The following is a 24544-nucleotide window of genomic DNA, read 5'->3' as shown; positions in this document are numbered from 1 at the left end:
ATTATCCCCCTACCTAGCCAATGTCATATTGATAGGCATCAGTAGTTGGTTTATTTCCCTCATTGTTTATGTCCTGGGATGGGGTACCTCCTACCCAACTGGGGAAATTCGAGGCATAGACCTCAAAGGCTTCATATTTCAGACAGAACCCTATTTAAGTATATCGTTTCTTAAGGGCAGGGCATTTAACACCTAAAAACTAATTTTCCTTTGGTTTTTACTTTTTTTCTTTTTACAACTTGTTTTTCCCAAATGTATGTGTTTATTCTTGCATCTTGAAATTAATGGATTACAACTTGTATCATTTTTTTGTACAGTGATAAGTTCAGTTACATTTTTGCCTTACACATTAAAAAAAAACTTTATTGAGACATAATTCACGTACCATACAATTCACTCATTTAAATTGTAAGATGAATGTATTTCAGTGTATTAGAGGGTTGTGACACCATCAGCACAATCTAGTTTTAGACCTTTTTCATCCTCTCCTCCCAAAAAGAAAGCCCTATATCCAATGAGTTACTCCTCATCCTTCCCTCATTCCTCTGCCCCAGCCCCAGGCAACCACTAATCTGTTTTCTCTCTGTATAGATTTGCCTATTCTGGAATGTGATATTATTATCGTATATGGGTTTTTGTCCATGATTCCTGGTTATAACTCCCATAGTTCTTGTTATTTCCTAAGTAACTAAAATAAGCATGTATTTTGTTAAAGTATTTCTCCTTGGTTCTCCTTCTCCTTGAAGTAGCTTCCAAACAGCTTCAGAGTGATAAAGGTGAAAGACAGTCTTTCGTTACAATGTTGGGGTGCTTTAGGCCCCAGAAACAGGCCTGTGGCACTCCTTTCACCTGCTGCTTTTTCTCCCCAAGGGAGGCCATAGAAACTAAAAATATGCTGTAATATTCCTCCACTGTTCTGTCTTGGAGCCAGCCATAAAGAAATTCTCTGACCTACCTTGTCTGATTGTAGGTCACAAGACATCCACTTCAGGAGTCCTGCCTCACACCCACAGGAAGGAATCCTGCACAGAGAGGCCAAGAAGAATCTGAACAAACAGGCCTGGCTGGGTTTCCCCATTCGGTCTGTTGGTATTAGATCATACCCTTTTTGTCTGATCACCTGTCTACATGGTTATCTATGCTTCAGTCATGCATATCCAATGAAGTCTCCATAAAAGGCCCAAGAGGATGGGGTACGGAGAGTTTCTGGATAGCTGAACATGTGGAGATTCCTGGAGGGTGGCGTGCCTGGGGAGGGTATAGAAGCCTCCTTACCCCATCCTACACCTTGACCTATGCAACTCTTAATCCACATCCTATGTTATATTCTTTGAAAAAAACAGTAGATGTAAGTAAGTGTTTCCTGAAATTTATTGAACCAAAGGAGGGGGTCATGGGATCTCCAGTTTCTAGCTGGTTGGCCGAAAGTACAAGTAAGACGACTGGGGGCTTGCGATTGACATCGGAGGTAGGGGGCAGCCTTGTGGGATTGAGCCCTTGACCTGTGCTATCTGATGCTGTCTCCAGGTAGGTAGCAGCAGAACTGAATTGCTTATTGGTAGGGAGAATTCCCCACACATTTAGTCACAGAAATCTTCTGTGTTGGTTGTTGTGTGAGAGCAGAGGAATAGACTCATAATATGTCTTTTGCGTCTGCTGCTTTGTACTGAGCATAATGTTTTCAAGGTTCCTCCAGGTTGGAGCATGCACCAGCACTTCATTAGTTTCATTGCAGAATGCTGTTATATTCTATAGATATAACACGTTTTGCTTATCCATTCATCAGTGATGGACATTTGAGTTGTTTCTACTGTTTGGTTTTACCAATAATGCTGCTATGAGCATTTGTGTACAAGTTTTTTTGTGGATGTACATTTTCATTTCTCTTGATTATATATCTAGGAGTGTAATTGGTGTGTTATATGGTGACTTTATGTGTTTATTGGCTGTTAGTATATCTTCTTTGGACAAATGTCTATTCAAATCCTTTGCCTATTTTTTGATTGGGTTGTCTTTTTACTGTTGCATTATGAGAGTTCTTTATATATTCTGTATATAAGTTCCTTATCAGATAATTGCAAATATTTTCTCCCATCTATATCATTTCTTTCTTAATAAGTTGTTTGAAGCACAAAAATTTTTTTGTTTTGTTTTGTTTTGAGACAGAGTCTCACCCTGTCACTCAGGCTGGAGTGTGGTGGTGCGATCTCAGCTCACTGCAACCTCTGCCTCCTGGGTTCAAGGGATTCTCCTACCTCAGCCTCCCAAGCAGCTGGGACTACAGGTGTGCATGACCACGCCCAGCTAATTTTTGTATTTTTAGTAGAAACAGCGTTTCGCTATGTTAGCTAGGCTGGTCTCGAACTCCTGACCTCAAGTGATCCGCCTGCCTCGGCCTCCTAAAGCGCTGAGATTACAGGCGTGAGCTACCGCTCCTGGCCAGATTTTTTATTTTGATGAAATCCAATTTATGGTTTTTATTTTGTTGTTTATAGTTGTGGTGTCATAACTAAGAATACATTGCTTGAATCAAGGTCACAAAGATGGAAGTTTATAACTTCATGAAAGTTATAAAACTTCTGAGTATCTTATAGTTTTGTCTCTTACATTCAGGTCTTTGATCCATTTTGGATTTTGTTTGTATATGACTATGCAGCTCCATTCCTCTTTAGACGTGGAATTCTAGTTGTCCCAGCACCTTCAGTTGAAAAGACTGTTCTTTTCTCTGCTGAATGGAGTTGGCACCCATTTAAATAGAAATATTCTTTTAAACCAAGCTTGTCCAACTCCCAGCCCGTGGGCCACATGTGGCCCAGGACAGCTTTGAATGTGGCCCAACACAAGTTTATAAACTTTGTTAAAACATTATGAGATGTTTTTGCAATTTTTTTTTTAAAGCTCATTAGCTGTTGTTAATGTTAGTGTATTTTATGTGTGGCCCGAGACAATTCTTCCAGTGTGGCCCAGGGAAGCCAAAATATTGGACATCCCTGTTTTAAACCAGAAATCAAAACACTTGGATATTTTGGACAGCTCAGAGGAGCTTTCACAAAAATTGCTTAAACAATTGAATGTCTCTACCAAATAACGTACTATTCTTAAAGTTGACTTAGTATCAGTTACAGAATTCAAAGTTTAATTTCAAGACCTAATGTTGACTGGCTGGCAGTTTTCCTTTTTTTTGTATTTTATATATATATATATATATATATTTTTTTTTTTTAGAGATAGGGTCTCACTCTGTCACCCAGGCTGGAGTGGAGTGGCACAATCATAGCTCACTGAAGCCTTGACCTCCTGGGCTCAGGCTATCCTTCCACCCCAGCCTCCGGGGTAGCTGGTACAGACATGTGCCACCACACCCTGATAGCTTTTAAATTTTTTGTGGAGATGTGGTTTCACTGTGTTGCTCGGGCTGGTCTCAAACTCCTGGCCTCAAACAGTCCTTAAGCCTTGGCACCCCGAAGTGCTAGGATTATAGGCATGAGCCACCGTGCTTGGCTTTTAATATCTTCTTATGCCGTTTTATGTAAGAGAGAAAGGTGAAAAATGGGTATTTACCAGAATTGGAAATGTGCGTTAGTGCTGGCTCTGAGGGTCTGTTAAAGTGTGGACAGCAAACAGCTGTCCTGGCCGTTCCTGGGTGGAGTTGAGGATGTTGAGCCATCTGCTGAAGGGCAGCTCTTCCCATGAGTCATCTTAAGGGAAGTTTAAAAATCTCAGTTGGGTGCGGTGGCTCACGCCTGTAATATCAGCACTTTGGGAGGCCGAGACAGGCAGATCACGAGGTCAGGAGTTTGAGACCAGCCTGGCCAACATAGTGAAACCCTGTCTCTACTAAAAATACAAAAATTAGCCAGGCGTGGTGGCATGCACCTGTAGTTGTAGCTACTCGTGAGGCTGAGGCAGGGGAATTGCTTGAACCCGGGATGGGAGGTTGCACTGAGCCGAGATCACACCACTGCACTCCAGCCTGGGCTACAGAGCAAGACTCCGTATCAAAAAAAAAAAAAATCTCCAGCTGTCCTGGCAGCTCTGCTGGGCAGCACTTAACTATGTGTCAGATTCAGTGACTGCGGATAGCAAAATGTCATGATTTACTTAAACAGGATCATGTTGAAGGGGCCACTTTGGGAAGAACAGATGAAATTGGTGTTTTACATTGTCAGTTTAGTGCCTGTTAATTGGGCTATTGCAGCAACTGAATACTGATAGTTAATGAGGTGATGCTATTGTTTTCTGGGAGAAAACCCAACTCAGAGGCAATTGGGTGTTTAATGTTGCCTAGATAATGACATTAAAGGAAAAAAAATTAACATTTTCCTTTGATCCTGAGAAATAAAAAAAAAATAGCATAAAATGAAGCAACAGTAGTATTTTTGCTGTCAATGTTAGGGCTGTTTGTCTTCCCTAAATATATCAGTGGAAAAACTTGGAGTGTAGTTGGAGGTAGGAAGAACTACCGAATTAACTTAAAACTTTTGATTTCTAAAGTAAAAACCCAGGGGTAAAGATTGCATTCCCTAATTATATCCAGAATATATTGCTTGTTTACCTTTAATTTGTAAGGAGCAAGTTTTTGTTTGTTGTTCAGTTTGTTTTTAAAGAATATGTTCTGATGTTTACTTTTGCTGACCTATCTCTTCTCAGTGGAGCAGGCCAGAGGTGAATGCAGGACACTCTAAGCCCTCTCTCGGTGTCCCTTCAGTGTATTCTGAGTATATTTGGGCCAGGAGGAAGGTTCCGATAAATAATATAGAAGATATTTTTATGTAACAGTTATTTCTGGGTAATTCACACTATGTTTCAGAGCTTGGATTTTCTTCGGGTAGGTGTGGACATGGGGTATAGTTCCAACTTTACAACCAGAGCACCTGCTTTGAGACAAATTCATGAGCAACCATGTAGGCCAGCAAGCACCTTTTTTTCCACAGGCAGCGTCCTTGTGAACTTTCCTCTTGGATCCTGACTCTGCTGTTAGTAGCCTATGACCTTGGATGAAATGTAAGGGAATGGAAACTGAAGCTATCTGTAAAGTGAAAGAGCTGGCGCCTGCCTTATTGGGAGCCTCTGGGTTTATGCATGAGTCAGATGTGTAGAGTTGCTCACCATGGAGGGCCCAGGGTAGGCAGGCATTATTGAACAACTGCTCCATGTGCTCTTTTCAATCTTTGCAGAGCCCACCCACGTCTCCCTTGCTCAGACCTGGCTCCCCATGGCTTATGAAAGGGGGCTGAGTGCAGAAGGTGGCGGGCAGGACACTGGACAACCCTCTGTGGCTTTTCCTTACCCTTCGTAGTACCATGAGATTCTGGCTTTTCCCGTCTCTGTGTTTCCGCCTATGGGTCCTTCCACATGCAGTGCCTCCTCTTCCCTCCTTCCCATCCATGTCCTTTTGTCTTGAGACACACCCACTTGGAAGGAGCCCATCCTCTCACAGGGTCTGCTGGCATATTCTGCACCTCTCAAGTACTCAGTGTTTCCTCTGCAATCTTTTCTATGTTGTTTTTCCTCTGCTCAAGCGTAAATTGAAAGTAAGGAAAGTATTTTTCTAATTTCTTTGTGTTTTCCGTAATATGGTTAAGTACAGCAGGTACTCAGTAGTTTCTGGACAGATTAGAAAATGTTTTTCTTATTCTACAATTAATCCTAATCCTAATTCTAAATTAATTAATCCTTGTTGCCTTTCTTCTAATTGTTTTATATATATATAATATGTAAATTTAAAGAACATCGTATGTTTATCATCTTAGCCCTTAAACTAGGTTTATTTATTTATTTATTTATTTTTTGAGACGGAGTCTCACTCTGTTGCTAGGCTGGAGTGCAGTGGTGCAATCTCGGCTCACTGCAGCCTCCACCTACCAGGTTCAAGCAATTCTCCTGCCTCAGCTTCCTGAGTAGCTGGGTCTACAGGCGTGCGCCACCACACCCAGCTAATTTTTGTATTTTTAGTAGAGATGTGGTTTCACCACGTTGGCCAGGATGGTCTCGATCTCCTGACCTCGTGATCCACCCGCCTCGACCTCCCAAAATGCTGAGATTACAGGTGTGAGCCACCGTGTCTGGCCTAGATTTAAATTTTTAAGTGAAGATGGTAATATCTGCAACTGTGCACTAACCTTCCTTGGGCTCACACAGGCATCCTGTGTTAGTAGGTGCAAGAGTGTATGTCAGTTTCACACAGTCACAGCTCTGTTGTGCTCTCAGGCACGTGAACTGGTAGCACTGAGCAGGTAGCACTCTTATGAATGCATTTATAGGCCAGGGTCTTTCTCCTCAATAATTAGAGTTGAACATGTTTTGTTTTTGTTTTTGTTTTTCTAGTAGCTTTTAAAAAAAAAATTATCCTTTCTCTAGAGCATCAGGATCTAGTAGCCTTGTCTCCTAAATACTCGTTTTTAAAACCTTTCTTTCTTGTTTTTTTTTTTTTTTTTTTTTTTGTACAGGCAGTTGTGAAAAACTTCAGGACAAAAATGTTTCATTTAAGGACTTGTGCTGCTAAGTTGAGGCCATTGACGGCTTCCCAGACTGTTAAGACATTTTCACAAAACAGACCAGCAGCAGCTAGGACATTTCAACAGATTCGGTGCTATTCTGCACCCGTTGCTGCTGAGCCCTTTCTCAGTGGGACTAGTTCGAACTATGTGGAGGAGATGTACTGTGCTTGGCTGGAAAACCCCAAAAGTGTACATAAGGTAAGGCTCGCAGGGCTGTGGGTCTGCCTCGTGTTGGTGTGTTGGCCTGTTCCTGACTGGTCACCAGGTAAGTGTGTGCGTCCTGAGGAGTCAGCGGGCAGGCAGGCAGCTGGAGCGCCGTACCAACCACCATATCTGTATCGGACCCAGCATAGCCCCAGCAGAAGCCATGGTCCCTGGATTGGCGTCCAGCAGTAGACACTGTGCTTAGCTCTGCGAGGATGTGAAGAAGCATTTGTGTGACCCTCCAGCATCTCCGCAAGGGCTGCTTCAGGATGAAGCCTCTGAAGAAAGAAGAAAGAAAGAAAGAAAGTGTGTGGAAAAGAGCAGGACCTCAGGAAGCTCCTCCATTCTGACTGTCTGGAGAGGATACTTTCATTTGTAACATGCCTTAGTCACATCATGTAATTTCTGTGTGAATGGCCTTTTAGCTCATTATGTTCCTATTTTTTTCCTGTTTGTTTCTAACTTCTCTGTATTACATATAAGGGCATTTTCTAAACTTTTCACCACATGATTGCTGATGTAAGTCATGTCTTGTTTTTTTGTTTTTGTTTGTTTTGTTTTGTTTTTGAGACAGAGTCCCGCTGTTGTCCAGGCTGGAGTGCAGTGGCGGGATCTCGGCTTGCTGCAACCTCCGCCTCCTGGATTCAAGTGATTCTTATGCCTCAGCCTCCCGAGTAGCTGGGACTACAGGCGCACGTCACCACGCCTGACTAGTGTTTGTATTTTTAGTAGAGATGGGATTTTACTTTGTTGGCCAGACTGGTCTCGAACCCCTGGCCTCAAGTGATCCACCCACCTTGGCCTCCCAAAGTGCTGGGATTACAGGCATGATCCACCACGCCTGGCCATGTCATGCCTTGTGACAGAATTCTTTATTCTATTTTGAGCCAATAAATGTTTATAGGTTTTGATAACCATTCCTTGATTTTCAGGAAAAGCAGCCAGCCTCCTGAAGGAATTGGGAAGGCAGTGTAGTATAGTAATAAGAGGGTAGGTCCCAGCGTTTCTAAGCTCCTGTGCCTCATCTGTAGGTGGTTGGGAGAATGAAAGGAGGTAGCATGAGCAAGGCACTCAGCTCGGAGGCAGTGCCTAGCCAACATTGCTTATCTTCACTGTGAATTTGGCTTTTTTCCTACTCTTGAATCTTGGGGGCTTATCACCAAAAGGTAGTCTGCTTCCACTGGGCTCCTGTAAACAAGCTTTCCCTTTAAGTATTAGTGACACTTAATGAAATTTTTTTTTTTAATTTAGCCAGGTGTGATAGCACATGCCTGCAGTTCTAGCTACTCCACAGGCTGAGGTGGGAGGATTGAGGAATTCGAGGTTACAGTGTGCTATGATGGTGCCACTGCACTCCATCCTGGTCAACAGAGGGAGACCCTGTCTCTAAAATTTAAAAAAAAGGTGGGGGGCGGGTATATTCCCATGACTGCTGGGCCACCAGGTCCCATTTTTTCAGGAATGCCACTTTGTCTCAGCCTTATTGCCCAGATCTAGCCCAGTCCTTCCCCGTCTCCATGGCAACCTGGGAGCAGCATTGCTTACTAGGCAAGGTGAGACCTGGTTTTCTGTAAGAAATCTGTAGTTTATTTCCCTAGTCTGTAAACAAATTGCCCAGAAGAAGTGCTCTGTGAAACTGGCCCCTGCTTTTGATGTCATGGATGTTACTGAAGACTGTGGTTGCAGATTGTGGCAGATTTCACACACACACACACACACACACACACACACACACACGACTACAGCTACAGATTATATCTAGAATAAAACTGAGCCCTGAGGTTTCAGAATCAAGGACTATTATGTGCCCAGGCCTATTCTTTTGCCTTCCTTTTCTCAAACATAACCTTTTCTTGGAACCAACCAAGTTGTTTTCAGTGATGTTAGGATTTGGAGTCAGTAGCTCCTAAATGACAGTGCCTAGTGTCTGAAAGGTGAAGGGCACCTGGCTGAGACTGCATGTCCTTGTGAAGGTTTGGTCCTCAGTGATTCGTGGGTAAAAGGTGCACTCTGTGAGCGGTGTGGCCACAGTGCTGTGGACACTGGGCCTGCTGCCATCATAGCTGCTCCTGCTGGAAGCTTTTGAAGATGGTTTTTGTGGGGGCATGCTGGCTTTATGTCTTTATGCCTGTTTCTGTTGCTGGGAGTCTCCAGGGGGCACAGTGTAGGAATCACATGCATGCTCTGCCCATCCCTGCTTGTAGAGGGGAGGGGACAGGGTGGTTAAATCAGTGGGCGTGCCCTCCAGCAATCCCAGTTGTCATCCAGCAGGGACTTCATCACTCCTCTGCCATCCCAGACGGCAAGGTGGGTCCTCTTTAAGTTGAATTAGGCCCTGTATGTGGTATGTGCATGTTTTTTGTTTGTTTGTTTGTTTTGTTTTGTTTTGTTTTTGTGATGGAGTCTCACTCTGTCGCTCATACTGGAGTGCAGTGGCACGATCATGGCTCACTGCAACCTCCGCCTCCCAGGCTCAAGCGATTCTCCTGCCTCAGCTTCCTGAGTAGCTGGGATTACAGGCCTGTGCCACCATGCCCGGCTAATTTTTGTATTTTTAATAGAGACGGGGTTCCACCATGTTAGTCGGGCTGGTCTTGAACTCCTGGCCTTATGATCCGCCCGCCTTGGCCTCCCAAAGTGGTGGGATTACAGGCGTGAGCCACCGCACCTGGCTGTGTGCATGTTTTTCAAGGGAGATAATCCATAACTTCTGTCCAATTTTCAAAGCATCTGTCACTCATGAAAGTTTAGGATCCATAGCCTTAGAGCTATTTCACTTTATTTTTGCTCTTATTTTATAACACATAGTTTAAGTAGAGATAATAATAGTTTTTTTTTTTTTTTTTTTTTTTTTTTTTGAGACAGAGTCTCGCTCTGTCGCCCAGGCTGGAGTGCAGTGGCACAATCTCGGCTCACTGCAAGCTCCGCCTCCCGGGTTCACGCCATTCTCCTGCCTCAGCCTCTCCGAGTAGCTGGGACTACAGGCGCCCGCCACCACACCCGGCTAATTTTTTGTATTTTTAGTAGAGACGGGGTTTCACCGTGGTCTCGATCTCCTGACCTCATGATCCGCCCGCCTCGGCCTCCCAAAGTGCTGGGATTATAAGCGTGAGCCACCGCGCCCAATAATAGTTTAAATAGAGATAATAAAATTAGAAGTGCTGTAGGATTTAGATAGATCATCTATCTCTTCTTCTGTTTAAACATCAGAAATGTCCTGAGGTCGGATTCTGTACTTATTTTCAGAGAGCTTATGGGGGGCTGCAAGGACTAAACTCATACAGCAGAAAAGGAACAAACTCAACATCTTCCTCTCCTGCCCTTTGGCACTACTTTCCCATTGTTGTTTTTATTTTTATTTATTTTTTTATTTTTTTGAGACAGAGTCTCTGCTGCCCTTTGGCACTACTTTCCCATTGTTTTTATTTTTATTTATTTATTTTTATTTTTTTGAGACAGAGTCTCACTCTGTTGCTCAGTGCAGTGAGGTGATCTTGGCTCACTGCAACCTCCACCTCCTGGTTCAAGTGATTCTCATGCCTCAGCCTCCCGAGTAGCCAGGATTACAGATACACGCCACCACGCCCGGCTAACTTTTGTATTTTTAGTAGAGATGGGGTTTCACTATGTTGGCCAGGCTGGTCTCAAACTCCTGACCTCAATCAGTCTGCCCACCTCAGCCTCCCAAAGTGCTGGGATTATAGGCGTGAGCCACTGCACCCAGCCCCATTGTTATTTTTAAATCTGTGTTTTATAGTGTTTCCAGGCATACATAACAGTAGAGAGAAGAGTAGATAATAAACCTAATGAGGAGACTGGTCACGCAGCTTCAACAGCTGTCTTAAAAATCTATTCCCTACCCCAGTGACTTTTTTATTTGTTGGTTTGTTTGGGGTTTGAGGAGTAGACACTAAAGTATTTTAAGGCAAATTCCAGACCTGTGTCATTTCTGGCATAAATGCATCAGTGTAACTAACTGATAAGTAATTGTTTTCATAACCACACCCAATAAAATTAACAGGCTAATTCTCTAATAGAATTTTTTCTCAGTCCATGTTTAAATATTTACTCTTCTCTTAAAGCTGCCCTTTTACATTTTGTTTTGTTTTTTTTAATTTTTATTTTACTTTTTTTTACATTTGGTTTTACACTTTATAATTGGTTGTTGTATTCCTTATTTTTAATTTTATTTGTTTTTTAATTAAAAACTTTTTTAAATATAAGTAGAAGCCATGCCTGTAATCCTGATACTTTGGGAGGCTGAGGCAGGAGGATTACTTGAGTCCAGGAGTTTGGGACCAGCCTGGACAAGGTGAGACCTTGTCTCTATTAAAAATAAAATAGGTTTTTAAAAAAATAAAAAAATGTAAATAGAGACGGAGTCTCTTTATGTTGTCCAGACTGGTGTTGAACTCCTGGGCTCAAGCAGTCCTCCCACCTTGGCCTCCCAAAGTGCTGGGATTACAGACGTGAGCCACCACACCCAGCCTCTTAAAAAAAACTTTTATTCTTAAAATGCTTAACTGATGTGAAAATGATATTTGTGGTAAAATACTTTAGCAAATCAGAGCTGCAAGTACCTTTTTTACCCTAAGCCCGCTCCCCAGAGCAGAATCCGGTTAACTAGCTGACCTGAGTCTGTCTCTGTGGTGGGCCCATCTGCCATCTCCCTTTTGTTCCTACCTTTGGTCCTGTCCTAGACTTTCGTCTCTGTTCTAGTCTGGCATTTGTGCTCCTCACTAACCCGTCTTAAGAGCCTTCATCGGTGGCCTGGGCTGTCAGCATATGAAGCCCCCATCATTAGGGTCTCAGCATTATTTGAGGTCACATCAAATGGTGACATCTTACTTTTATTTATGTCTTTAAGACACAGTCAGAGCTAAGTTATCCTTGTTAATGTTTAAGACAACAGGTAATTGAGAACTGCTAAGCCCCCATGAGTCTGGGTGTTGGTCTCATTTTGTTTTGTAGGGACAGGTGCCCACCTACAGCTGTAGCATGGTGTTGAGTTCCTTGCGATGCATCTGCCAGGTTCTGGCCCTGCTGAGGAAGAGCCAGGATTAGGTCCTGAGGGAGTGGAAGGAGCTGGGGCCTGTTGTTCTTCTCCCAGCAGTGCCTTCAGCAGCTGCCTTGAGGATGCCGTCATTGGCCCTGCTTTTCTTCTAGGCCCTTCTGGCCATTTGGTTTTCTCACAGCTTGCTCTGTACCTCAGGGCTCTTCCTCTGCTCTGTGCCTTCCTCTGCCCTGCCCACCTCCCTAAAGCCTGCCTCCCTGTTCTTGTTAACTGATGCCCATTTCTTTTCTTTTCTTTTTTTTTTTTTTTTGTTTTTGAGACGAGTCTCGCCCTGTCACCCAGTCTGGAGTGTAGTGGCGCAATCTTGGCTCACTGCAACCTCCACTTCCTGGGTTCAAGCAATTCTCGTACCTCAGTCTCCTAGCTAGCTGGGATTACAGATGTGCGCCATCACGCCTGGCTAATTTTTGTATTTTTAGTAAAGACGGGGTTTCACCATGTTGGCCAGGCTGGTCTTGAACTCCCGACCTCAGGTGATCCGCCCACCTTGGCTTCCCAAAGTGCTGTGATTGTGGGCGTGAGCCATCATGCCCGGCCTGATGCCTGTTTCTTGATGGTTTTTTCTTCTTGTACTTTTCACATGTCAGCTCCTAAAGTGTGTACATGTGGTCGCTGCAGGAGGGAGGGGCTCTATGCATTCAGATTACAGGTGCAGGCTGTTGGCCCACTGCTAAGTCTGGCATCGCTGCTCATCTGTCGACACCATTCTGCTTCCTCCTTTCATGCTTATGAAACACAGTAATGGTATTTTCTATGAGTGAAACTAAGTGGAGGAAAAGCACAGATACACACACTGTCCCATTATGGGGTGTTATGGGCCTTTTCACTCTGCAGTGTTGAAACTGCCTTGGCCTCACTTTGAAAAATAGGACTATGGTACCCATGGTTCTGTCCTGGCCTGGGGCTCCTCCCATGGCAGGAGCCCTGCTCCAAGTTACTCTCCTAGCCGCTGCATGTGCGGTGAAGGGGCTTCCCGCAGTGGGTATGTGGAAGTCTGATGTGCTCATAAGGAGATCTGATATGTTCACGTGACAAGGAACAGCTGTGTTGAAAAATCTGCAGAACACTTTGGTGCCACTCAAGTTATTTATTTCTGGGAATAATTCACAAGGCATTTTAGGCAATGCCAGTTGGGTGGTTGGAATACATTTTGAGTATTTTAATCTTTTATGTAATTGGTTTATGAATGACTTATCAGAAATACATGTAGTCATTCCTCGGTATCTGTGGGGGATTGGTTCCAGGGCACACTGAGGATACTAATATCCAAGGATGCTCATATCCCTTGTATAAAATGAAATACAAACTATGCACATTCTCCCATATACTTTAAATCATCTCTAGATTACTTGTAATACCTAATACAAGGTATGCTATGCAGATAGTTGTTATACTTCATTGTTTGTGGCAGCAGTCCCCAACTCCTTTGGCACCAGGGACCAGTTTCATGGAAGACAATTTTTCCATGGACTGAGGGATCAGGGGAGGATGGCTTTGCAGTGAAACTGTTCCACCTCACATCATCAGGCATTAGTTAGATTCTCCTAAGTAGTGAACCTAGATCCCTTGCATGCACAGCTCACAATCCGGTTGGCTCTCCCACGAGAATCTAGTGCCCCCGCTGATGTGACAGGAGGCGGAGCTCAGGTGGTAATGCTCACTTGACGCTCACTTCTTGCTGTGCAACCCAGTTCCAAACAGGCCACTGACCAGTAGTGGTCTGTGGCCCGGGGGTTGGGGATCCCTGGTTTAGAGAATAATAACAGGAAAAAAAAGTGTACATGTTCAGTACAGGCAGTTTTTTTCCAACTATTTTCAATCCACGTTTGGTTGAATCCATGGATGCAGAACCCACAGATATGGAGGGCTGACTGTATACATAAACTGCATGGTTTACGTAAATGGGATTTCAGCGATGAGCTTTGAAGTTACCCCTTGATGATTTTTTGTTTTTGAAGATTCAGGAGGTACATGTGTGGGTTTGTAACATGGGTACGTTAAGTAATGGTGGGAATTGGGCTTCTAGTGTACCCATCACCCAGATAATGAACATTGTACCCAATAGGTAATTTTTCAACCCTCACTCTCCTGCCACCCTCCCCCCGCCACTTGATAATCTTTAACTTCACGTGTTAAGAGCAATCTCAGCACTTGTGGCTTTTTGTGTTAAATCAGCTAAACTGACTGACTGCGCCTTCTCCAACTTTAGCACAGTATTTCACTCTTAAGCAGTTTGCATTTATGGTTTATTTAGGGTGATAAAATTATAACTTCTTTGAAACAACAGGAAACATGAAGCAACACCCTCACTTGTATGGTAGTTTGCAGCTCATGACAGCTGTGTTCGAAGCCTGTGCTGAGTGGCGGCTGCAAGAGGAAAAGCAGTCTTGCCCTGTCATCCTAGCAGGATGATTAAATAAGTTTAAACAACAGTTAAAATTCTAGCTCTCTCTTCTCTCTCTCTCTCCCCCCCTCTGCCCCCTTCCCTCTTTGCTTTCTCCTCTCTCCCCCCCCCGCCCCCGGCCCTTAAAAAGAAAAATAAATAAATAAAAACATTTAAAATTCTAATAGAACCCACTGAGCTTCTGAAGGGAAGTGCATTATGCTCTGCCGTGAAGGAGCCCAACAGGGGCTCACGGTCACTCAGCAGGATGATGGACGCAGGCTTCAGGGCCAGGAGCCAGACGCAGCAAGAAAAGACCAAAGATTGGGGTTATGAAGTAAATGGAGAGGTTCCAAGATCAAACCAAGAGGTGTTTGTTGATTTTGTTATGTGCTGTGGGAGCATGGACCCCTCAGCAGGTAGAAGGAGAGCAAGTTTGAGGATGTGGTGCAGGAGGAGTTGGGATCCCCAAGAGCAGGAGGGACTGAGGCCAGGACAGCAGGCGTACAAGGTCACTGAGGCTGGTGGGAGGAGAGAGGCTTACTCTAAATGAGGATCATTGCATCTTTTGGAGCTTTTCTTTTTGAGACAGGGTCTCCATTACCCGTACTGGAATGCAGTGGCACCATGATAGTAGCCTCAAACTTTTGGGCTCAAGTGATCCTCTCCCCTGCCACTCCCCCACGCCTCAGCTTCCTGAGTAGCTGGGAGTACAGGTGCACACCAGCATGCCTGACTAATATTTTAAATTTTCTGTAGAGACAGGGTCTTGTTTTTTTGCCAAGGCTGGTCTCAAACTCCTGGCTTCAAGCCGTCCTCCTGCCTCGCCTCCTAAAGTGGTGGGATTACAGGCATGAGCCACGTGCCTGGTGGATGTTTTTTGTTGTTGTTTTTTTGAGATGGACTCTCGCTCTGTCACCCAGGCTAGAGTGCAATGGCACGATCTCGGCTCACTGCAACCTCCGCCTCCCCAGGTTCAAGTGATTTTCCTGCCTCAGTCTCCCAAGTAGCTGGGACCACAGGCGCGTGCCCCCACGCCTGGCTAATTTTTTGTATTTTTAGTAGAGATGGGGTTTCGCCATGTTAGCCAGGATGGTCTCAATCTCCTGACCTCATGATCCGCCTGGTGGATGTTTTTAATGATGATCCTTTTGTACTGTACTTTAAGAAAAAAAAATTTTGTTTAATGTCAGAAATTACAGGAAAGGGGAGAGAGATCAAAAATACCTTAATTGGGCCGGGCCCAGTGGCTCACGCGTGTAATCCCAGCTGGGAGGCCGAGGCGGGCAGATCACGAGGTCAGGAGATCGAGACCATCCTGTCTAACACAGTGAAACCCTGTCTCTACTAAAAATACAAAAAATTAGCCGGGCATGGTGGTGCACCCCTGTAGTCCCAGCTACTAGGGAACCTGAGGCAGGAGAATGGCATGAACCTGGGAGGCGGAGCTTGTAGTGAGCGAGGATTGAGCCACTGCACTCCAGCCTGGGCAACAGAGTGAGACTCCATGTCAAAAAAAAAAAAAAACCTCAGTGGGAAAGTAGACTCCAAGAGTGAAAAGGAGCAAATTGTTCCAATGAGTTCCATTCTGTAGCACAGGTGGCCACAGGTGCTTGCCTTTGAGGAAATGAAAGAGCCATGTTTTGTAAGTCAGAGGCAGCTCAGCTTCCCCGAACAGTCTGAAGCTGGGTGGCAGTGAGAAATTACTAAAAGGTTAGTGCCAGATTTTTAGATGAAGTCATCATGTTATTAAAAAATAGTCTGTTTAGTCTCTAGGTTACTGTTCTCTGGCTCCCCTTCCCATCCAAGACTCCCTTGGAGGGAGGTTTGAGGGCTTTAGGATTCTCATATCTCTACACGTCCATGATTGGATCCTGAGGTGAGGAGATAGCCTTTAGACCCCTCTTTTTGAGTGGTCAGTCATGTGGTATTCGGTCTGAAACCCTGTAGCAGATGCTTTGTGTAGTTGGGCTGGGGTTCCCCCCAAATAGGGTTGCATAATTATTGAGGACAGATGAGGCCTCAACCAGACGACCACAGGTGACCCCAGACTGTGGATCTTCCTCACCTCCCTTGAGAGTTGCAATTCTGAGAGCTGATAAAATGTGCCATTGTGTGCAGATCTGGGTAGTTTGAAGCGTTCTCATTTCCTGAGGGATGTCAGAAAGACTGTGTGAGAAAGTGGTCACAGCATCTTGGATGTCTTTTCATGCAGTAAAAAGTCTGGTTTCCATGAATGTTTGTATAACAAACCACCTCAAAACTTGGCACCAGTGTAGCATGTCTCATGACTCTGTGGGTTGGCTAGGTTTCCCCACTCCTCCCACTGCCAGCTCCCTTGGAGCTGAGGCTCACACCAGGCTAGAAGCCATGAAGGCCTCTGATGTGTCTGGCAGTTTGTGCTGGCTGTTCACTGGGCCCTGCCATCCTCCAGTAGGCTGGAGCGATTCCTGCACAAAGTCCCAGAGTAGCTCAAGACAGGGAAAGGAAAGGCTGTGGGGCCGTTGAGGCCTAGGTCCAGACCATACACTGCTACTCCCCACCCCATTACCTTGGTTAGAGCAAGTCACAGACAACCCTTAGGGACATCGTTTGGGGAGAGGAAAAGGCATGGCCACTGGACAGCCCTCCACAGCCCTTTTCATAATGACCTGATCAAGCAGCCACCTTTAGCCTAGTGCAGAGTCCCAGCAAATATTCTGATATCAGTAGATTCCACAGGGCAGAGCTGAAGCAGCTGTTCTTTGCTAATCTTGGAAGTTTATTGATGTTTTATTTACACACCTGTACAGAGAGAAGATAATAGAGATTGTTTAGAAATATTCTGTCACCTATGATGACTAAGCATTGCTATAATGGAGCATGTGGTTTCCTTAATTGAAGAATACCTAAATAGAAGCCCTTTCTTAACTGGCCTCAGTATGAACAGTTTGTAGTGGCAGGTTACCAGGCCTGGATCGCAGTGCCCTGCCTTGTTTTTGCTTCATAGGCAGAATGGTGGTAGGTGGTACTCTGGCCTGGGCAAGGTCTGAGCAAGGCCTGCATTGATGGAGGGTCCAGAGTCCAGCTCTACCATCTGCACATTTTCTTTGGAGACTTGTGCTTAGCCCAACAGCAGGAATCATTTGCTGAAGGCTCTGGAGGTGGGCATTCCATCCACAGGTCTCCCCAATAGGGAGTACCCTGTTTGGACATTCAGGGTAGTCACACATAGGGTTTTAAATCTTGTTCTTAGGATATTTTCAGGAAAAGCTCTGGCCCACATGTTTAGGGCCATTTCCTGGGCAGCATTGGAAGGAGTGGTAGAGGTCATGTAGGCCTGTCCTGTCTTGTATGCAGGAAAGGAATGAGTTGTTGGTCTATACTGAGGCCAGGATGGGAGGCCTGCGCCTTACAGCAGTGCTCGCTGAACTCCAGGCTGGCTGGTCACATGGTGCCCAGCAGCTGACTTTTTATCAGCTTGGCTGGATTAGAATGAACTGAAAGAAGAGCCATACGCCGGTGTTCCTTGGTTACGTGGTGCCCTTAGTTCATATTTATAGCAATTAAAAAGCATTGACAGTGTCAGAACTTAGTAAGTAAGGTTGTGTGGATAGTGCTGGGCCTCATCAACTTATCAGCTGTGTGACGGCCTTTGAGCCTGGGTGTGGCTCCATGCAGCAAGGAGACCGGAGCCTGCCCTACCCGCGTCCCGGATTATTTAGACAAGGTGGCAGTGATGTGGTGACCAAGGGTAGCTACGTGGGTGGGCTGGGCTTGTTCTGTGGCTGAGGTGGAGTATGGAGGGCAGCTGTAGGAGTGGCGTCTGCAGGGGCTATGGATAGATGAGAGGAAGTGGTCTCGTCAGTCCAGAGCCACCCATAGTCATAGAGCTTGGGCTAAGTTGTAACACTCTCCTCATGTTCCTCATCAACTTCTTGAACAAATGCAAGTATATGTGCAAGGACTTTATAAATTTTTTTTTTTTTCGAGATGTAGTCTCGCTCTGTCTCCAGGCTGGAGTGCTGTGGCACGATCTCGACCCACTGCAACCTCCGACTCCCTGATTCAAGCTATTCTCCTGCCTCAGCCTTCCGAGTAACTGGGATTACAGGCACATGCCACCACGCCAAGCTAATTTTTGTATTTTTAGTAGAGATGGGGTTTCACCACGTTGGCCAGGTCGGTCTCAATCTCCTGACCTCGTGATCCGCCCACCTTGGCCTCCCAGAGTGCTGGCATTACAGGCGTGAGCCACTACACCTGGCTGGACTTTATAAATTTTAAAAAGCTGCAAATGCAGGGCCATCATCTTAAATAGCCTGTGTTTGAGACTTTTACAGACAAGAAAACAGGCCAGAGAGCTGAAGCAACTTCCCGAATCCTCTTGCAGTTCATGGGAGGCAGACCTAGGACCTGGGGACCCAAGAGGTGGCCACAGTCAGTCCTGCTGGTCTGTGAGTGGGCACTGGGGGGCTGTAGAGCACCATCCTGCATGACAATGGGTGTCAGCTACTGCTGGGGGAAGGGATGTCAGATGGTGTATTTGCCACCCTCAGAAATAGGAAGCCCTACCTATTGGAAACCTCACAACCAAGGACTTGCAGGGAGCTTGGCCCTCAAGACTCCCAACTGCTGACTCAGGAAGGGCAGAATCTGCTGCCTGTAGCTGCTGATACGTGGGAACAGACAAGTGCTCCTTGGTTAGGAGAGTGGCACCTGCTAAGGTCAGCACCTCTGCTGCAGTGAGGGGCAGCCCTGGACTCAGACTCTCCCAGGGTGGAACCCCATACCTGTCAGGCTGTTCCCCCAGAAGGGAGGCTGAATACCATCTGAATTTAATTCAGTAAAGGTTAGGTGAGCAGCTGCCATGTGCAGAGAGCACCGAGGTGTTTCCAGCCTTTCAAGGGCTTCCTTTCAAGAAAGAGCACTGGTCACTGTGAGGAAAGTGCATTGTGGTTACATAGAATTCTGAGTTTGTGGGAGCTTGGGGAGCAGTGACTTTTGACTTGGAAAGCAGAGCTTCATTTATTACAGCTAAGTGCTTTTAGTTACCTAAAATTTAAAATAGGAGGTCTGGTTTCACTTCATCCAGAATGTAAAAATTATTTACCGCCGAAATCTGTCATGTTTAAGTCATCTCAGCAACAAGTTGATGATCTTAAACCCACTCATGGGAAGGTGGCGGTGAGTGGGGTGGGGGCCACACAAGCTCCCTGCCTGCGAACCAACCCTCCCTCTGATGCCATTTGGTGGCAAAAGTCAGCCACTACCCTGGTCAGGTGCTTGTTCCTCTTGGGGGTGGTTAGTGGTTTTCTCCTTTATCTCCCATATTCTTTTTCACTCACCTGCAGCCTGGTCCGAGCTCACCTGCCCAGCCTGGTTTCTTAACCATCTGTACACCCTGCATGTGGCAGTACCATGAGTGTCAGCACATGGTGGACGGGCATTGGCCAGGTGCTCCCGTTGTCTGTTCTCTTTGGCCAAATGGCTTCTCTCTCCTCCTTAGGCTCTGTAGGCCTTACCCTGCCTTTAGGGTTCAAACCGTGGGCACCTCCTCAGAGCAGCCTTGCTTTCCTCTCCCATCCCACTTGTCTTAATCTTCGTTTCTCAGCACTTGGATCCATTCTGTGAATTTACACGTTTACTGGTTTTTCTTGTTGAGAGTAAGAAGCTCATTTTAGTCATCTTCCTGTTCACAAACCTTACCGTATGCCACATATAGTTAATAGATACTTGTTGAATTGAATGAAAATTATTGGATTTTTAGAAATAATGGTATTCATTGGCTCAGCATGGTGCCTCACGCCTGTAATCCCAGCCCTTTTGGGAGGCTGAGGTGGGTAGATCACCTGAGGTCAGGAGTTTGAGACCAGCTTGGCCACCATGGTGAAATCCTGTCTCTACTAAAAATACAAAAATTAACCAGACATGATGGCAGTGCCTGTAATCCCAGCTACTGGGGAGGCTGAGGCAGGAGAATCACTTGAAACCGGGATGGGGGTTGGGGGGTGGTTGCAGTGAGCCAAGATCACGCCACTGCACTCCAGCTTGGGCAATAGAGCCAGACTCTGTCTCAAAAAAAAAAAATGGTATTCATTTTTTAACATGGTACATCCTGCACACATCTGACACTCTTAGGAAAATGTTTATGTGTGATAAGAACTTCATCAGAATCCCATAGCACCTTGCAGGGCTCAGAAGTTGGCCTTCCGGGAGTGAGTGCTTTCCCGCACCCCTCCCCTGGCCCAGGACCCCTCACTCCTGGCTCACCTTTTCTGGCAGCTTCCTGCCCCTTGAATGTCATTTACAACCTTGCCCACTTACCTTAACATTTTAACCTTTTTCCCCTTATCAGTGACATTGTCATTGGTGGTCAGAGAATTAACTGTGTGTAACTGTATATTTGAGGCAAGGCAAGGGGACAGATACGTTATTAGTTGTGCAACAGAAGCCAATTAAGAGATTGGAGAGGTGAATAACACTAGTGATGGGTTGCAACTTGGGTGTGGAGCTGGGCACACCCACGTACGTCATTGTGACTCAGAAGTCCATGTCACCGCCCTGAGCCAAGTACTAAAGTAAGGCCCAAATACCACACTTACTTCATAAAGAAACCAAAGTCTGACTGCCTCCATTTCTCATGAGTGAAAAACTATTTCTATTATAGGAAACTTTTGTCTTCAGTGTGTTTGATGGTAGCATGCTATTAGATTGTGTATTCTTAAGTCTGATTTTCCCCATTACTGTGCTTTCTCCTTTTCACTTCTGCTTTGTCACTTGGAATGTTTCTAGAAGTAGAAGTCACTGCCCCTGCCTACATCAGACTGCAGTTCTGGGACATCCAGGCAACAGCAAGGGATAATTAGGAATAAATTTGGCTGGAAGAAAGGGAAAATGCAGCTTAGGCAGCTTAAACCAACAGGCTTATTTTTCTCACTCATTAAGAGAGCTGAGGTTGTCTGACTCAGCTCAGGTTCTCAGTGAGCCATCAGCCACCAGGTGCCACCTTTCGGTGAGTGGGCTTCTATCCCTTCCAGGTGTTTCTTCATGCTCCATGGGAATTAGATGGGACATGCTTTGACTCTCTCTTCCAGAAGCTTTCTCTTCGTTTCGAAGGGGCTTCCCTTTGCGCTTGCTGGTCAATGACTCAGCCTAGTCTTGATTTATCCCCCAGGATGGGGACAGACAGCAGAGGAGAGATCTCAGGTTGAGATGAGTGTACAGTAAGGGCTGGGAGTATCAGAAGGGGAAACCCTCTCTCAGATAGTGACAAAGCTAAGCGACCATGTGAAGGGAGAGGACAAACATCCCATGGAAAGAAGGGTAGCTGCCAGGCCTGGGGGAAGGAAGGAGAGTGGTGCCGAGGCATGGGAGCAAGTGGACAGGGAGGGCTCTGCAGGTCCCCTGGAACCTAAAGCCAGGGGTTATGGAAGGCAGATCCAGATTCAGGTGTTCAGAGGATGAGGCAGAGGTGGGTAGTTTAAGGAGCTGGAGAAGAGGTATCTCCTTGGGGAGTGAAAGATGTTAGAGAGATACAGGGTTGCAGGACAACAGGGAGGTGGAAAGAGAGTGGGGGATGGACTGGGGCAGCTGGGCCCCACCAGGAAGGAAGTGGCCCCATTGGTGACTCATACAGGGAGGGGTGGGGCCAGTGGGTGGCTGGGAGCTCTGATACTTGGGCAGGTCTGGCTTCCTGCTGCCACATCTGTTGGGAGGTGAAGCCTGCAGGCCAAATAATGACCTTCGTTTTCAAAGCCTTTTTGAATAAATAAACTTTTTTGAGGTTTAATTTACATACATTAAAATTCACTTGTTTTAAGTGTTTAGTGCAGTAGGTTTTGCCAAATGTGTGCAGTCACTATACTCGATACAAAACATTCTGTCACTCAATTCAAAAACCTTTTAGTATACCTCCAGGTCTTGGTGCAAAGAGGGCTTGCTGTTGTTGGGTGTGCAGGCTCACCCAGTCCTGGAGACAGAATGGGCTCTTTGTCTGAAGGTGGGGCAGGGTGCTCCCCCAGTGTTGTGGGAACTGAGCCGACTGGAGAGTGAAGTGGGATGCATGGTGTAAGATGAATAAGGGAAAGGCTGCAGAAGTTGCATTCCCAGCATTTTCCTTCCCGGGGATTCCCAGCAGCTCAGCAGTACCGGTATGAACCAGTTTTTTTCTGACTGCCTCCAGCATGAGCTGAATTTCCGTCTGTGCAGTTGTCCTCAGCCAATTGAAAATCACCTGGAGTTGTATTCCAAGCACAAAAGAAGGTCAGAGAGAGGAGGCCCGATGATCATGATCGCCCTGTCTCCAGGGCCTAGGCTGGAGGGAGTCCTGCAGCCTTTGTGCTCTCAGGACCAGAGAGTTGACCTTGACCTTGTGACCCCAGGCATCAGTGGGTGGAAATTCCTTTCATTTTATTGTTGAGCCCAGAAGCTCCCAGCTCTCTTTGGCAAGGTTAAGCTAGGGTAAGAGGCACTGTTAACTAGAGTGACCAGAGTTCTTTAAGCATTGCTCTGCTATTACTCAGTTAACCTTACTAATACCCTGCCTGGTGACTGCTGTGTGTAAATTCTGCCTGAGCCCGCATCTCTCCAGTGGGAATATGATTGACATTCCAGGTGCTCCAAGTAAGTTAGAAAAGCCCACAGAGAGCCTCAGTAAAAGTTAGCTATACCTATCCTTGCTGCTATTAGTGTTTTTTTGTTTTGTTTTTTTTTTACTGTTTTGTTATTCAAAGCTAATTTTATTGAAAAGAAGTAAACTTGTGATTTTGCTATGACTTTTGACTCTGGATGCAAAAGTGGATGTTGTCCTCTAGGATAAAGGAGGCTGTCTGTACAGCTGGAGAGACTCTTGATCTAAGGTCTTGCTCTTGGGTGACTTTGCCCTGTGTTTCTGGACACTTGATGGGTTTTACGAAGTAGAAGAAAGACAATATGTTTTAGGGGTTTAATAAAGTTTGGGTTGTGCTGTTCTCCAGTACTTACTGGGTTTGAGGGTCATGCCCTATCCATGAACCTGTTGTGGCCCCGGGGAACTAAGTAAGTGTCACAGCTAGACTTGGGGTGTGGGTCACACGGTGTGAGGGTAGACATTCTAGCACTGGAGCAAGTTTGGGGTAAAGAAAAATTTTGATTAGGTTTTTTGTGGGTTTTTTTTTTCTTTGAGACGGAGTCTCGCTCTGTCGCCAAGCTGGGGTGCAATGGCATCATCTCAGCTCACTGCAACCTCTGACTCCCTGGTTCAAGCGATTATCCTGCCTCAGCCTCCCGAGTAGCTGGGATTATAGGCACGAACCACCACGCCCAGCTAATTTTTGTATTTTTTTTTTTTTAGTAGAGACAGGGTTTCACCATGTTAGCCAGGATGGTCTCGATCTCCTAACCTCATGATCCGCCTGCCTCGGCCTCCCAAAGTGCTGGGATTACAAGTGTGAGCCACCAAGCCCAGCCTTTTTCTTTTTTTTTTTTTTTTTTCTTTTTTTTTGGGGGAGGGAACAAGGTCTCGCTCTGTCGCCCAGGCTGGAATACAATGGTGCGATCTCAGCTCACTGCAACCTCTGCCTCCCAGGTTCAAGCGATTCTCATGCCCCAGCCTCCCAAGTAGCTGGGACTACTGGCCTGCACCACCACACCCAGCTAATTTTTGTATTTTTAGTAGAGACGGGGGTTTCACCATGTTGGCCAGGCTGGTCTCGAACTCCTGACCTCAGGTGACCCGCCCACCTTGGCCTCCCAAAGTGCTGGGATTACAGGCATGAGCCACTGCGCCTGGCCTGATTAGGTTTTACGTGACAGTAGTAGCTTGCTGTTGGTTCTTGCTGTGCAGGGGTGGGATACAGCCAGACTGACTCCTGCCCAGTTTCCTGCTGTATTCAAGGGGTTTCTCCTTTTAGGTCAGGTCCTCAATTATTGGAGGCCTGGGTAGAGGCCAAGAAGTGCAGTCATTGGTCATCCCTGCTTTCACAATGAAGATGGATGTCCAGTGCGTGTGGTCCCCAGTCATCTCTGCTTCTAGAATGTAGGGAGCTCTCAGTCCTGCTGGAAAAGCTCCATGAAGTCAGAAGTACCTGAGGGTGTCCAGTGTGTTTGTGCACAGCCACCTTTTAGATCCCTGTGTCCTTGACAGAACCAGTCATGGACTGAGTGGGAGGCAGCCTTTACTTTGCCTAGGGAGTTAATGCTGAGACATCCTCTGTTTTCTCTCCTAAGAGTAAGTCAGTTTCTTTCTCTGGTGGAAATACTGCCTTTTCTCCTGTTGGGGGAGAACCCTGAGTTTTCATGAGAACTGATTTAATGGAGGAAGATGAGAATCTCTTTGGAGATTCCAAACCCTGGGTTTCTTTAGCAAACATTTTGATAGCATCTGTTGAAAAGAAAAGTTTAGGCCCAGCATGGTGGCTCATG

The 24544-nt window shown here is 45.8% G+C and overlaps 1 protein-coding gene across 5 annotated transcripts in view; it reads left to right on the top strand.

Moving 5' to 3' along the window:
• OGDH (oxoglutarate dehydrogenase) overlaps positions 1 to 24544 on the top strand; it is a 103094-nt gene that overhangs the window by 11595 nt on the left and 66955 nt on the right. For 4 of the 5 annotated variants that reach the window (XM_003268867.4, XM_030797466.1, XM_030797463.1 and 1 more), the window contains exon 2: positions 6450 to 6698. In XM_003268867.4, the coding sequence (XP_003268915.1) occupies positions 6477 to 6698 (222 nt within the window). In that variant the 5' untranslated portion in view covers positions 6450 to 6476. Of the gene's footprint in view, positions 1 to 6449; positions 6699 to 13555; positions 13562 to 22402; positions 22406 to 24544 lie in introns of those variants that run through there. The other variant, XM_030797464.1, reaches the window with a different exon arrangement.

This window comes from Nomascus leucogenys, chromosome 17 (assembly GCF_006542625.1).
Source record: "Nomascus leucogenys isolate Asia chromosome 17, Asia_NLE_v1, whole genome shotgun sequence".
Taxonomy (NCBI): Eukaryota; Metazoa; Chordata; class Mammalia; order Primates; family Hylobatidae; genus Nomascus; species Nomascus leucogenys.
This window is presented reverse-complemented; position numbering and strand designations above follow the sequence as displayed.